The sequence below is a fragment of the Dermacentor silvarum genome, chromosome 8 (assembly GCF_013339745.2).
Source record: "Dermacentor silvarum isolate Dsil-2018 chromosome 8, BIME_Dsil_1.4, whole genome shotgun sequence".
Lineage (NCBI taxonomy): Eukaryota > Metazoa > Arthropoda > Arachnida > Ixodida > Ixodidae > Dermacentor > Dermacentor silvarum.
This window is the reverse complement of record NC_051161.1, coordinates 76,855,506-76,868,515: the sequence shown is the minus strand read 5'-3', so window position 1 is coordinate 76,868,515 and position 13,010 is coordinate 76,855,506. Positions and strand designations below refer to the sequence as shown.

The 13,010-nt window shown below is 47.3% G+C and overlaps 1 protein-coding gene across 1 annotated transcript; it reads right to left on the bottom strand.

Annotated features, from left to right (window-relative positions):
• Positions 1-7,062: 7,062 nt before the first annotated feature.
• Positions 7,063-12,724, bottom strand: LOC125947671 (ionotropic receptor 93a-like). The gene is made up of 3 exons (XM_049672885.1): positions 12,569-12,724; positions 9,873-10,090; positions 7,063-7,230 (listed from the first exon to the last, which is right to left on the bottom strand). The coding sequence occupies exons 1-3, from the start codon at positions 12,645-12,647 to the stop codon at positions 7,063-7,065; spliced, it is 465 nt and encodes a 154-aa protein (XP_049528842.1). The 5' UTR covers positions 12,648-12,724.
• Between the last annotated feature and the right edge of the window lie 286 nt (positions 12,725-13,010).

Here is a 13,010-nt window from a genome sequence, read left to right as displayed (position 1 = left end):
TGCACATTTGCCACACCTTGGGGACGCTACAGGTTGCTCCCGGTATCATTTGGCTTCAATACTGCCCCTGAGCTGTTTCAGCAAGCAATTGACAGTATCTTCGAACGTCAAGGTCTTGTAAGGCCATACTTTGACGATATTTTGGTCTTATCAAGAACACTGAATTAACATGTGGTTCACTTGCGTAAAGTGCTCAGCACAGCACGAGCTGACAATCTCAGACTGAACTATGGCAAACACAAACTGCGTTTGCCGACAGTCACCTACCTAGGACATCAGTTGACACAGCAAGGCATCACCCCTGACCCCAGCAAGGTCAAGGCCATCGATGCTATTCCAGCACCAACTAGCAAAGCTGAGCTTCTTCGATTCCTGGGAATGGCAACATACCTCATGAAGTTCGTCCCGAATTTCTCAACAAGGACACAGCCCCTTCGAGAACTTCTCAAGTCTGATGTTGCATGGCATTGGACTCCTAAGATGTCAGATGCATTCAATGAGATCATGAGCAAGCTGACAACAGCTCCAGTCTTGCACTACTTCGACCCTGCACAGTCTATTGCCATATCCACAGACGCAAGTTCCTATGGAATCGGCAGAATGGACACCCAGTAGCCTATGCAACTGCAGTGCTCACGCCAGCACAGCAGCGCTATGCGCAAATTGAGATGGAACTGTTAGCCGTGGTGTTTGCCTGTGAGCAATTTCTATCTGTGGCCGCAGCATTGTGGTAGAGACTGATCACAAACCTCTCATCGGTCTACAGTGCAAGGACTTCCACAAAGTCTCCCCCAGGCTACAACGCCTACTACATCGACTTCAGCGCTACACTACAAAGTTGGTGAATGTACCCGGTAAACACCTGGCAGTTGCAGACACACTGTCTCGAGCGCCTGATCCAGCAGAGACAACTAAGACCTCGGACCAAGAGTATCAGGTTCTAGCCTGTACATTGGTGCAAGCTTCAACTCCAAAGCTAGCTGAGACTGCACAGCTACTGATAGCACACTCCAACGTGTAGCCTCGTACATCCAGAATGGCTGGCCTGACAAGATCTCAAAAATCGCCCCAAAAGTGAAGCCCTATTATTCGATCAGAAGCGAACTGTACACAACTGATTGCTTTCTGTGTTATGCTGAACGACTTGTTGTGCCCCAGGCATGCCAAAAGGAAGTGCTCTCAAGGCTCCACATGACCCATCGAGGCATCGTCTCGTGTAAAAATACAGCTCGCCAAAGTGTCTACAGGCCCAGTATAAGCCAAGACATTGAACAGATGATATCTAACTGCGAGGTCTGCCAACGCCATCAGCGAGCTAACCAGCGAGAACCACTCCTTCACAGAAAACTACCGACACGTCCTTGGGAGAAAGTGGCAGTGGACTTTTTCCACCACAGTGGTGCTACTTATTTGCTTTTAGTGGACTACTATTCTAAGTTTGTGGAGGTAAAGAAAATGTTAACCACTTCAGCCTCATCTGTCATCACAGTGCTCAAGGATATGTATGCACGCTTTGACATACCTTCAGAAGTCGTGAGTGATCAAGGCCCTCCATTCAATTCCTCTGACTTCAGAAACTTCAACAAGGAATGGAACATCATCCACAAACCCACATCATCTCTTTTCCCTCGCTCAAATGGACAAGTTGAGAGAACTGTCCAGACCAATAAAGCATCAATGACAAAAGCACTATCTGAAGGCAAAGAACTCTCAGTGGTGCTGATGAACCCAGGCGCGGATCCAGGGGGGATGTCCGGATGTCCTGACCCCCCCCTCAGATTTCTGCATCGCCCCCTCTCTGACAGGGGGATGGCCCTGTCGCAAAAAAATATGGCCGCCAGCATTCTTCAAAGGATTTTTCGCGAGTACCAGTTGTAGCAGCCATGTAGAAGTAAAGCTAGCTTACTCACAAGCTTAGTTGTATTCCGTAGGGGTGTGGTTTCGCGAAGTTGCCGTAGTTATTTTTTCTCATGAACACCTTGGACCTCCTGGCTCCGGCCGTGCGTCGAATGAACGAGGGGACGTCCCTTTTGCCAAGCACGCCGATGTGCGCGCGAGCGCCTTCGCACCTGATTAACTTAGCTCCCCCTCGGGGTGTCATCGGTTGCCTCATTGGATGTCATCGGTTCCGCGACCAACCTGCTTAATGAAAGATCTGTCGCTGAAGTGTTTATATATAATTAATAACAAGTAACAGCTAAACTAAGAACTACTCATAGGCAACATTTTTTAAACTGTGATCACAGTTACACGTTGACAATATCTAGCACGAGCACAGTACCGTTCGTACGCTACAAGTTTTTCATTGTAACTTCGCAGTTTTATTGTCGTACATTAAGCATAGGAGGCTCAAACCCGCCGGATCCTTTTATCTGAGTGGGCGTTCTCGCGGAGCATGGGCGAAGCGTTCTCGCGGGAGCGTGACGTCAACGGCCAACGCGAGCGCGCTGGTCTAGGATGGCGTCGCGTGGTTAGAGAAACAGGAGCAGATGCGCACCTTGTGTAAAAGGATGACGTCGAGTGGGAAACAAAACATGAAGACGCTGGCTCGCGCTCTCGGCTAACACGCCACATCCTTCTTCTTGTAGGTGGCGTCGTGAGTCTTCATACGCGGTGATTCGCATATCGTAAACACCCAGCGTAGTGGTTGCCGCGTTGGAGCGGGGCGTTACGCCCGTATTCAAGAATGTTCCTCTAGTCAACACAACACGTCGACTCAAGAGGAAAGATAGCACCGCCATCCCTCCAAAGAAGTGTTCACTGAGCTTCATGACCATTCACGGGAATTCTTTAGAATTGTCGCGTCTTTATCAGTCGAGAGGCGGCGCTGTGCTCAACAAGGTGGAGTGGAGGAAGAGCTTCGAGTCGAGGACTGTTTGAGAATAGGGGAGTTATTCCTCCAAAGCAAACGAAGGTGTCTCAGCCGAACACAAGGATCTTCTTAAGGCAATCAAGGTGTCCCAATAGAACTCCAAAAACGTACGCGTGCTTACGCATTTATAACGAACCTGCCACAGATCATCCCAAATTTTATTTTAAGAAACAAAACAGGCTAGATATACCGGGTGTTCAAAATTAAGCTTTATGGTGCTCTTAAAATTAGGCACTGGGAGGCACGTGAAGAACACCTGCGCAAATAAGTTATGTGGCCAGGGGGACACAAAGTGAGATGATATAATTATTGCTTTTAGAAGCCGAATCAACTAAAATTGAATAATTAACTTTTTATTGACTGCAGTAAGTGTGTATGTTTGAATTCAAAAGTTAGAGGCAGTAGTGTTTCTACACAGTTTCACTTGGAAGAATTCTTCTAGCATGTCTGTGCTACGAGATATCCAACTCCAAATTTTAATTGTCGTTCGCACGATTACGCATGCAACTTGCAAGAGAGTGAGGATCGGCGCAAAGCTCCTCCCTGATGTGACGCGGCTGTTGCGTGAGGTGTAGAGTCTGACAACGGGGCGGAGGCATTGGCAAAGATAATAACTGTCCCCCTTCCCCTCACGGCTGGCAAAATGAAAAAAAAATATCGAAGAACCCGTAACCGCTGTCGTAACACGCGACCGCGCAGCCTGTAAAGATGGCGGCAGCTGCCATGCCGAGATAATGGCGCGAGCGGAGAAGCCGGAGGGCAGTGCGCGTGCGTAATGGTGACTAGACAACTGGGCATGGTCCTTGCCTGGGCTACGCAAATAAAGTGACTGCTGATTTCCAAGTATGGTAAGTTTTATTGAAATCAAGAGCACCAACTGCACCATCGACAGCAGAAACCTTTTTAGCTATGCTAACGAATATTTCATACTGCCGCTTTAAGTTTGGTGTTGTCATGCACAAATCTCATGACAACACTTCACCCATCAAGATGTGAATGCCCTAAAAATGTTCAAAATGCCTCCCTTCCACAGCAACACAAAGCATAAACCGCTTTCGCGGCGATTCGATAACTCTGCGCAGTACAACAATTGAAATTTGGAGTCGGATATCTCGGAGCACGGACACGCTACAATAATTCTTCCGACTGATACTGTGTAGAAACATGACTGCCTCTAAGTTTTCAATACAAACATGCCCACTTACTGCAGTTGACAAAAAATAATTGTTCAATTTTAGTTAATTAGGCTGCTCACAGCGATAATTATCATCTCACTTTGTTCCCCCCTGGCCACAAACTTATTTGTACCGGTGGTCTTCGCTTGCCTCCCAGTGCCTAATTTTAAGAAAACCATAAAGCTTAGTTTTGAACACCCTGTATTATCAGGCACAGCCGCCATGCACATGGCTGTATTGGGTAACGTCCTTTTCCTATAAGCTCGGAGAAACCGATACATGGCTTCGCTACAGGTCTTCTTCCTCTTTTTGGGGTTTCACGTGCCAAAACCAGTTCCTATTATGAGGCACGCCATAGTGGAAGGCTCCGGATTAATTTTGACCACCTGGGTTTCTTTAACGTGCACTACAACGAAAGCACGCGGGCGTTTTTGCATTTCGCCTCCATCGAAATGCGGCCGCGGCGGCCGGGATTCGATCCCGCGATCTCGTGCTCAGCAGCGCAACGCCTGGACTGACTGAGCCACCACGGCGGACTACAGGTGTTGCTCTAGCCGTATGAAACGCGGGTTTGTCGTGAGCAGAAACGGTGAATTTCGGTAAATAAGAAAGGCTATCATCATCATCATCATCATCAGTGACAGAAGCTGACCCCCCCCCCCCCCCCCCCCCCCCCCCCCTCAGAAAAAACCTGGATCCGCCCCTGGATGAACCACAGAGCAACTCTAATCATTGGACTCTTGTCCCCTGCAGAGATGCTTATGGGAAGAAGGATAAGCACGTTTATTCCAGCCCATCCGAGCACTTTGTTACCGCACTACCCGCATAAGGCTCTCCAGACCAAGCTTCAACCAAGGCAACAGGCACAGCACAAGCATGCTGACCAGCATGCTAGAGATCTGCCTCAATTAAGCAAGAACCTGCCCGTTTGGTTTTGGCATTGAGAGAAATGGGAGAAAGCAGTCATAACCCAGGTAGGCCCAGAGCCACGGAGGTATACTGTTACAGCATCCAATGGTCAAGCCTTCGTGCGCAACCGACCCCACCTACGAGTACGACGCTACTCAAGGGATACCCAGGCAATTCGGGAAGACCACTACCCTGTCGAGTCAACAATAGTAAATGAGCCAAGCCATTCTGCACAGCCAAGAGCTCTTCCTGACCGCCACTCAGACCCACAGCCAAGATCTCTTCCTGACCGCCCCTCAGACCCAAGAACAGTGCCACCGCAAGCACTCCCGAAGAAGACTCGTTCGGGAAGAACAGTAAGAACTCCATCACGATTCCTCATGTGATCTTTTGTTTGCTTTGTTAGTTCTTGTGTGGCGGCGTGTTACGTGATATCATTTGATTGCTAACGCCCCCTACACATCTCTTCGCCCTTACATAATAAAAGTCTCTCCTAGGCAGAGAGAGGCCAGTTCACGAGCAACGCTCAACATGGTGTGTGTTGTATCTCGCCCAACCTTTTCTTAATCTAAGGCGATCCAGATATAACACAGAGGTAGCATAGACTTGATATTGATACCTTTTCAACATGACACATACCCACATGGTGGTTGGCCACACAAATGAGAATTTATAAGAGTATTCACAAACGGTAATATTTTTGAAAAACCAAGATAATACTAATTTAATAATAAAATATTGCGAAGGTTTAAAAATTACTGATTAAAAGAGCATGTGATAAAATCCCAGCAGGGCGATAGAACCCCGAGCAATGAAACTGGCTTGATGCTTCTGTAAAGTTAAGGAGTGCATTGCAAATTGCTCAGTGGCTCCGGCCGAACAACACAGTTCCAAATGATAATAAGTTTGGGATAGTCATTGAGATCGCAAAATGATGTAGGGAGTTGAAAAATTTTCTGCAACGAAATGAAACGGTGGCGTGAAGAAAGAAATGATCAATGGTTTCGTCTTCAGTACAGTACAAGCAGGGTTTCGAAGTCAAGAGTCCAAAGCGATAACGATAAAAATGCACGGGTGCTCCGGATTACAAGCTGGTCAACATAACCTCGCACTGACGTGAGAGGCATTGATCCGCTTTCCATGGGTAATGTAGATGCTGCAAGTCGACCTTAGATAGAAGTGTGGAAGATACAGCGCATCTCAATGATAGTAACTGCTTGAACTGAGTACTGAAATAGAAGGCTGAACATGAAGGCTGAGTCCTAGCAGGGATGATGACGTAAGAGAATCGGCACACTTACTCATGCGGATTCCTGCACTTCCAGGTACCCACATAAGGCGAGCATATATATATGGCACATGTTATATGGTATGCGTGTACAAATTGGCGAAATAAAGCAGAATTCTTAGGGAAAGCTGAACTCGTAGAAACTTTAGGGAGTCAGTCGTAGTAACATACTGCGGACTCATTTTTCGGGGTATGGTCAGGCAAGCGAAAAACAAAAGCCCACTGAAGCTGAGCAGGAAAAATACAAACGCCAGCTTTCTTTCCTTGCTTGTGTTGCATCTGTTGCAATCACACAGCAGGATAGAAATTAATTAAAGTGATCTTGAAAAGGCCATTCGATATGCACAACGGGAGTGACTTGGCGTTCTTAGGATAAAGGCTATCAAAAACGACGTCCATGTGGGAAGAGGTTGCAGTGCTAGAAACTTTATTTTGCATGTTTACTTGAAGTGAGACCAACATTGATTATATACAGTCAGCCATAGCTGCGGGAGAGCGTCATTAAAAAGGGCTGTCACTGAACAAACGCGCGCAGTGTTCCCGTTCTTGTGTGAGCGTACTTATGCTCCTGGCCGGCTGGCCGAACGCCGTACCGGCCCGGTAGCAAGTTATAAGACAAGGTATGTCCACCTGGAACGAATGCTCTGGACTGCACCACTTCCGCGATATTATTTCCGTAGTGTCCGACGAAATGCATTGGTGTGTCACTTACTTTTTTCCGCTACTTGCGGGATGGGTTCTCGCTGATGTGTTCATTTCTTATTCACGTTCGCGAAGAAAAAAATTGTACTTAATTTATGTCACGGTAAGAGGAAGTGCTATGTGCATACCTGAGCTAGAGAAATTGAGTCAGCGTGTATCATAACCGCTTTCTCTTGGAGAATCTCGGTCATCATCTCGTCCGAGAAGCGCAGGAGGCCGTAGAGATCGGTGTTGTGGCGGCGAATCATGCCCCATACTGTCTTCTCGGCCGTTCCTTGGGATGACTGCGTGGCACGAGGTGCGATAGAACAAGACAAAGAGAGAGAGAGAGAGTGAAAGAGAAAAGTCATTAGGGAAAGGTAGGCAGGATCGTCGGGCTTCTAATATGCTGTGTTCATCTTCCTTACCTTTCTATCAAGTCTGATATTCGCGTTGCTCACCTCAGGGTGTGTTAACCGCAGGTAAGGGTTGGAAACACAGGTAGCCATTCGAAACATGGTAAGGGACCTCGTGTCCGTAAACGGGCCACACATAAATATCAGAGGTGGGAAAATATGCGAAGTTTCGAATACGAAATGAATACTGCAGATTAACTATTCATGTTCGTATTCTAAAAGCAACTATTTGGTATTTTCTTAATATTCGAATGGAACCAAATAGTTTGCAACAACCGAATGCGACTCTCGTTATTGCGCTCCATCTGCTAAACAGTATCGCAAATTATCAGAAATGAGACAACGACAAAACTTTTCCAAGCAATGCAGAAACGAAATGGGTATTGCACTCTCTGTTTCTGGTTTGGCGGTAGAAGCCTCACGACAACATATAATTTTGCTTGATTTGCTGTTTTTGTCAGTCCAATCATGTAACAATTTTATTTTTTACGCTACAACCTGTGACGTTTTCCTTGCAACGGGACCTTTATGACACCCAAGTTCTCGAGCAGCTCTCTCTCTCTCTCTCTCCTCTTCTAGTCTTTTATTGACAACCACTCTTTTTTCGCGTTTTTTGAAACCAAGCTCCAAAGTTTTTGAGAGGCTACTCGTGCAGTTCTTTGATGTAATAATTAGTGACCTTGCGTTTAAAAGTTATCCTTTGTCCCTAATAGTAAGCTGCATTTTTTACTCGCCAATACGCTCGTGGTACCTAATTGTGCCGAAATAACTATTAGCAGCGAAGCTGTTTAACCGGGGCGTTTACCGTTAGTTCTATACGCTGGAGAGCCTCGCCGAGCGAGAACGTCACGTGCGTCACCTAGCAATGCCTTGCACCAGCTGGTGCGAGGCGTTGCTAGGCGATGCACGTGACGTCATCGCTTGGCGAAGTTACCAACCTCTCCCACGTTACCGTCGCCGCAGCCAAGCATTGCGGAGCTTCCCTGTGGCCGCACCACCCTCGCCACATGCGTGCTCCGCAGCATCCGCGCCACAGCTGTGGATATGACGTCACTGCACAGAATAAAAGCTCCGTGTCGCCGCGGCGAGGCGACAGTACGCCTCGTACCACCGCACTGAGAACATCGCTGTGTTTATGGGACGGCCGAAGAATATCGTCACTCCCGAGGAAGTGGAAGCGCGGCACCAAAAGCGCCGTGGCGCTACCCGAGATATATGGCTAGAAGACTGCGCGTCTACCCGAGTATCGTGCCGATACTCCGGGCTGGCTAAGTTTGGCTAAGAACAAGCGACGCCAAACCAAGTTAAGCAAAGGAAAGCAAAGACAAAGCTAAGAATCAGCCAAGCCAAACCAAGTTAAGCAATGTTAAAGCTAAGAACGAGCCAAGCCAAACCAAGTTAAGCAAAGGAAAGCAAGGTTAAACCAAGGAAGGGCCACCAGCTTCGCTGTTTGCCCATTCTTCGCCCCACTTAGTGCGAAGCTGCCCCTAATTTTTTCCTGTTGCATTCCTGCTCATGACTATTCCATATTCGAGACTTACTTTCCTCATTAATTTCTTATATGAAAATAAAAAACGTGATCAGCTTGCACTAGTGTTGCAAGGCTGGAGTAAAACAGCGGAGCTGGCGATCGACCTAGCTCTTCTTCCAAGTTTTACTAGGCTTGGCTAAGTTTTGCTAGGAAATGCTAAGTGCTGCTAGGCACGGTATTCCGAATCGGCTCGCCGCCGACGCGCAGATTCCGCTTGGCCGCGCGACGCGCTTCAAGATGAGCGGATTCTTCTTCTGGTGCCCGGATCTTCTTTCGTCGTCCCATGTCAAGGCTACATGTACTCGCCACAGAGTCAACGAGAGTTCTGCCGCTGTGACGGCGGCTCCGAACCGCTCCGAACTTGATCTCCCCAGCGACGTCACGGCCAACCTGCGTCTCCACACTTGCCGGGGCGTGGCTGGTCGAAACCTGCCGAGCCGACGCCAGAGGCGCCTGCTGCAGTCACGGACACCGCACGCGTTCAGCGCGAACGCGGGGACACGGGGAAACGCGGGCGGCGTTGGCAGCAGCTTTGCGCGTTGCGTTGGTGCTGCTAGAATTTCTTTCTCTCTCTCTCGCTTTCAATTTCTTTTGCCCTCTCCCGAGCCCTGCGCGCGCCGCGCACACGCTCTCCTTCCCTCTCCTTAACGTCCCAGAGATAGTGGTTGTGAACAGGAAGAGGCGCTATTTTCTGCAGCCCTTTTCCTCTTCACAACCACAATCTCTGGGACGTTAAGGAGAGGGAAGGAGAGCATGCGCATGTCAAGGCAACATGTGCACGGCACGGAGAGGAGGCGAAGCACACGCCGCTCCGCGAGGTGATTGCTAGGTAACCCAGAACCCAGGTGACTCATCGCTCAGCGATGTTTTGCGGCTCGCGGCGCAACTTAAGGCCGGCTTAAACAGCTCCGCTATTAAAACTTGACATGCGCCCACCTGTACAAAACGCCGATAATACGTAGTCGCACTCTTGACCGAGCCTAGAGGTGCAATAACCTACCTCTAGGTAGCGGGTAGCCACAGTATTTTTCAGAAGATACACCTTGAGCTGAGGCTTCGATGCAATATCGACCAGCGTGTTGAGTTTCGGCCGCTCAGATTTAACCATGAGACAGGCGCGCATCTGGCCGGCGAAGGCGTTCATTAGCACCACGATGGCGATCCACCATACAGCGCTAACGATACGTAGTGCCGTGGTTTCAGGCATTCTTGCGGAGGCTGCAAGATAAAACATCGTTCATTTAAAAAAAGTAGAGCCAGAGGCCCCAGTCAACTAGTTGTACTTCGAATTGTTTAAGCGTACTGACAGGCGCGATCAAGCAATTGAACGTACGCAAGCACGCATTTCAACAAAGGCTTTATTCAAGACAGGTGCGCATAGTTATACGCATGCATGTCGCCCTCAACGTCTGGATATGTCGAATGAATAGGCACGGTAATGGCATTTACTCGCGCGTGAATAGCCTACATAGTAACGTGTCTGAATCAACAAGTGAGCAGACTCATAGACAGCTCAACGCTTTCTATGCTTCATCATCCATAGAGATCATTCGTGAAGTCCCTACTGTGATAACTTGAAGTTAAGGTAAATTGCGCATTTGGTGAGATTGTTCAGGGGCACGACTTGAGGCACGTCAGTGAGGTCCATGCTTCAATCATTCAGAGAAATATTTTTGGAAGTTTTACAACTCAGCTGGCTTAATTATCATGTCTGATATCGGAAAAAGTGATCATTGTGCTCATCAGAGCACACAAGCGTATCGGAATAAGTGATCATTGTGCTCATCAGAGCACACAAGTCCAGACTTATAACAAATGTCGAGGTCTATTACGATGCGCCTCAACTCCCGCAACAATTTTCATCGCCAGAAAGCACACAATCTCGACTTATGTGACTACTAGAGGATATTCGACATCTCTCCCAGATTGCTGACCACAACCTGGTTTGCTTAACAGTAGATACCCTCAGGCCACATTTTCAAGAGCCATCGTGACTCAGCAGCCTCGCAGAAAGATACGTGAGCTCTAGCGACTTTTCCTAAATTGATGCACCGGATAAGGCGTCTGTAGACACGATGTGTCTACTGCTATGCACGCCGACTGTTCTTCAATTTGCCTTTCCCTTATTTTTTCTTTCACTCCGTCATCTCTTTTCCCCCAATGCAGGGTACCAAACAGCGCGTCCGTCTGGTTGGCCTCCCTGCATTTCCTGGTTCTCTTTTTCTCTCTCATATCCCACTCAGGCGAAAGCGAAGGTGCCTTGCGCCCACTATAACACATTAAAAAATGCCGAAGAACCCATCTCACGACGAATGTATATAATAACCGTCTCAGGTGCTTTGTGCACAATTAGGTGCACCAAGATAGTGCATAAAGAGGAATAGCGTTGAAGAAAATAATAACGTTTAAAACGTGTAGCACACACCGTGAAACATTTCTGATTAGACTCGTGCTGCAATTGTGAATATTATGTGTAAAGCGCTTTAGGTGAAACGAGTTGGAAGGCAGGCGTCTGGATGTGTGCTCACAGTGTCCGGATGTTGTCAGGTGGCGGGTTCACTTCTTTCATTGTTATTTTTTTACTATGTTTAGCACCAGGCATAACTTTCAAGTGGCTGGTTAGGTTCTTTCCAAGTACGCTAGACAAGAAACAGTTTATTCTTTCATTTTTGACAATCCTCATTTTTGACAAGAAGTCCACATTTGGTAAACCTTTGAAAACTCACTCAAGAATCGGTAATTTTCAATCTATTCTGCAGTTGTTCACTTTTCGTGACTCAGAAAGTGCAAGAAATTAGGTTAAACTTAATTTTAAATGGACCGAATCAATTGACACATGAAAGACCTAATGCGATGAAGCTATCGCAATAATGCGATCAATGCGAACACACAAGGACATACTAATTGTATTGCAAAGCTACAATGTCATTTTCAGTAAAGAAGGCTAATAAAGCATTCAGAGTTGATCGCTGTAATGGCACGTTAACCAACGGACCAAGCAACGTTTTTAAGCTGAAAGGACAATCATCAAAGGTCATCGGCGTTGTCTTCAAAGCACATGTTTGCAGTTTCAAACTCAGGACAACTTATAAGTATGTGTTTTACGTTCTCCCATAAATGGCCGCGCGTGCAAGAAGACATAGCTGAACGACATATTCGTTGCAAATAGATGAGTGTATCATTTATTTGATGAATTCCAGTAAGAAGTTAGAGCCGCCGAAGCTGCGACATTTACGCGCTTTTGTTGAGTACTTTTTAATGACAACGTTTATTAACAGAATAGGCACTTATCGTACTGCGTACTCGTAGTTCTTTTTGCGGTGTTCAGTGCTAGCATATTCGAAGCCATTTCACTACACCCTCGAGGCTATTTAAATAGCACAATATAGCTACTATACACATGTGTATACTGTGGCGAATTCAAATAATATGGAGCGAACAGCATGCTGTACTGCAGAATCATATTGTATTAGCCTTGAGCAAGTAAAATTCTCGCCATTATTATTTTAGTCTGGTAACGCTTACTTTAACACAGGTCAATGGTTCAATAATGAGATATACAACCGCTTGCACCGCTCTGGTACTATGCTGCCTTCTAGGTAACCAACTGCTTAGCAAACTTCTGGTTTATGTATATGGTGCAACGCAGCTACACGCGTTCTTTGCTCAAGAGCACTCATGCACCCGAAAGACTACCTTCGCAGAACATGTTCTCGAATAGCATCCAGAAGTGCTCGTTCCAGGATTCGAGTGGTGCGGCCCGCAATCCTCGCATCTTGTGGAGTGCCACATCCAAGAAGGCAAGGACGATGCTAAGCAGAACCAGAAAGAAGAGGAGGAGCGCCCATACCTGCGCGTATATTGCGAAGCAAAGGTATAGGCGTGAGAATGGTAGAGGTTTGACACATTCGCCGGCACACCTAGAAACTGGTAAGTCTACTAAGGCTGGTAAGTCCCTAAGGCTGTATTCACAGGAAGACCTTGCTTAGACTTGCACGCGCTTAGCATGCCTTCCTTAGGTATGCACGTACGAAAAGTGGACGGGGGCACAGCTTACCGTGGTTTGTAGTTACTGCTGGACAAACGAGGGTAGGATTCGTGTCGAGGGATTTATCTCATGAAAACTATGACGAATAGG

What these genes read in the sequence shown, in the direction of transcription:
- LOC125947671 (XM_049672885.1), bottom strand. Translation starts at nt 12,647, where the DNA reads ATGCGAGGATTGCGGGCCGCACCACTCGAATCCTGGAACGAGCACTTC. An exon ending in CGAGAACATGTTCTGCGAAG is followed by an intron (nt 10,091 to 12,568) that starts GTAGTCTTTCGG and finishes TTTATCTTGCAG; the next exon opens with CCTCCGCAAGAATGCCTGAA. An exon ending in TGGCTACCCGCTACCTAGAG is followed by an intron (nt 7,231 to 9,872) that starts GTAGGTTATTGC and finishes CGTGCCACGCAG; the next exon opens with TCATCCCAAGGAACGGCCGA.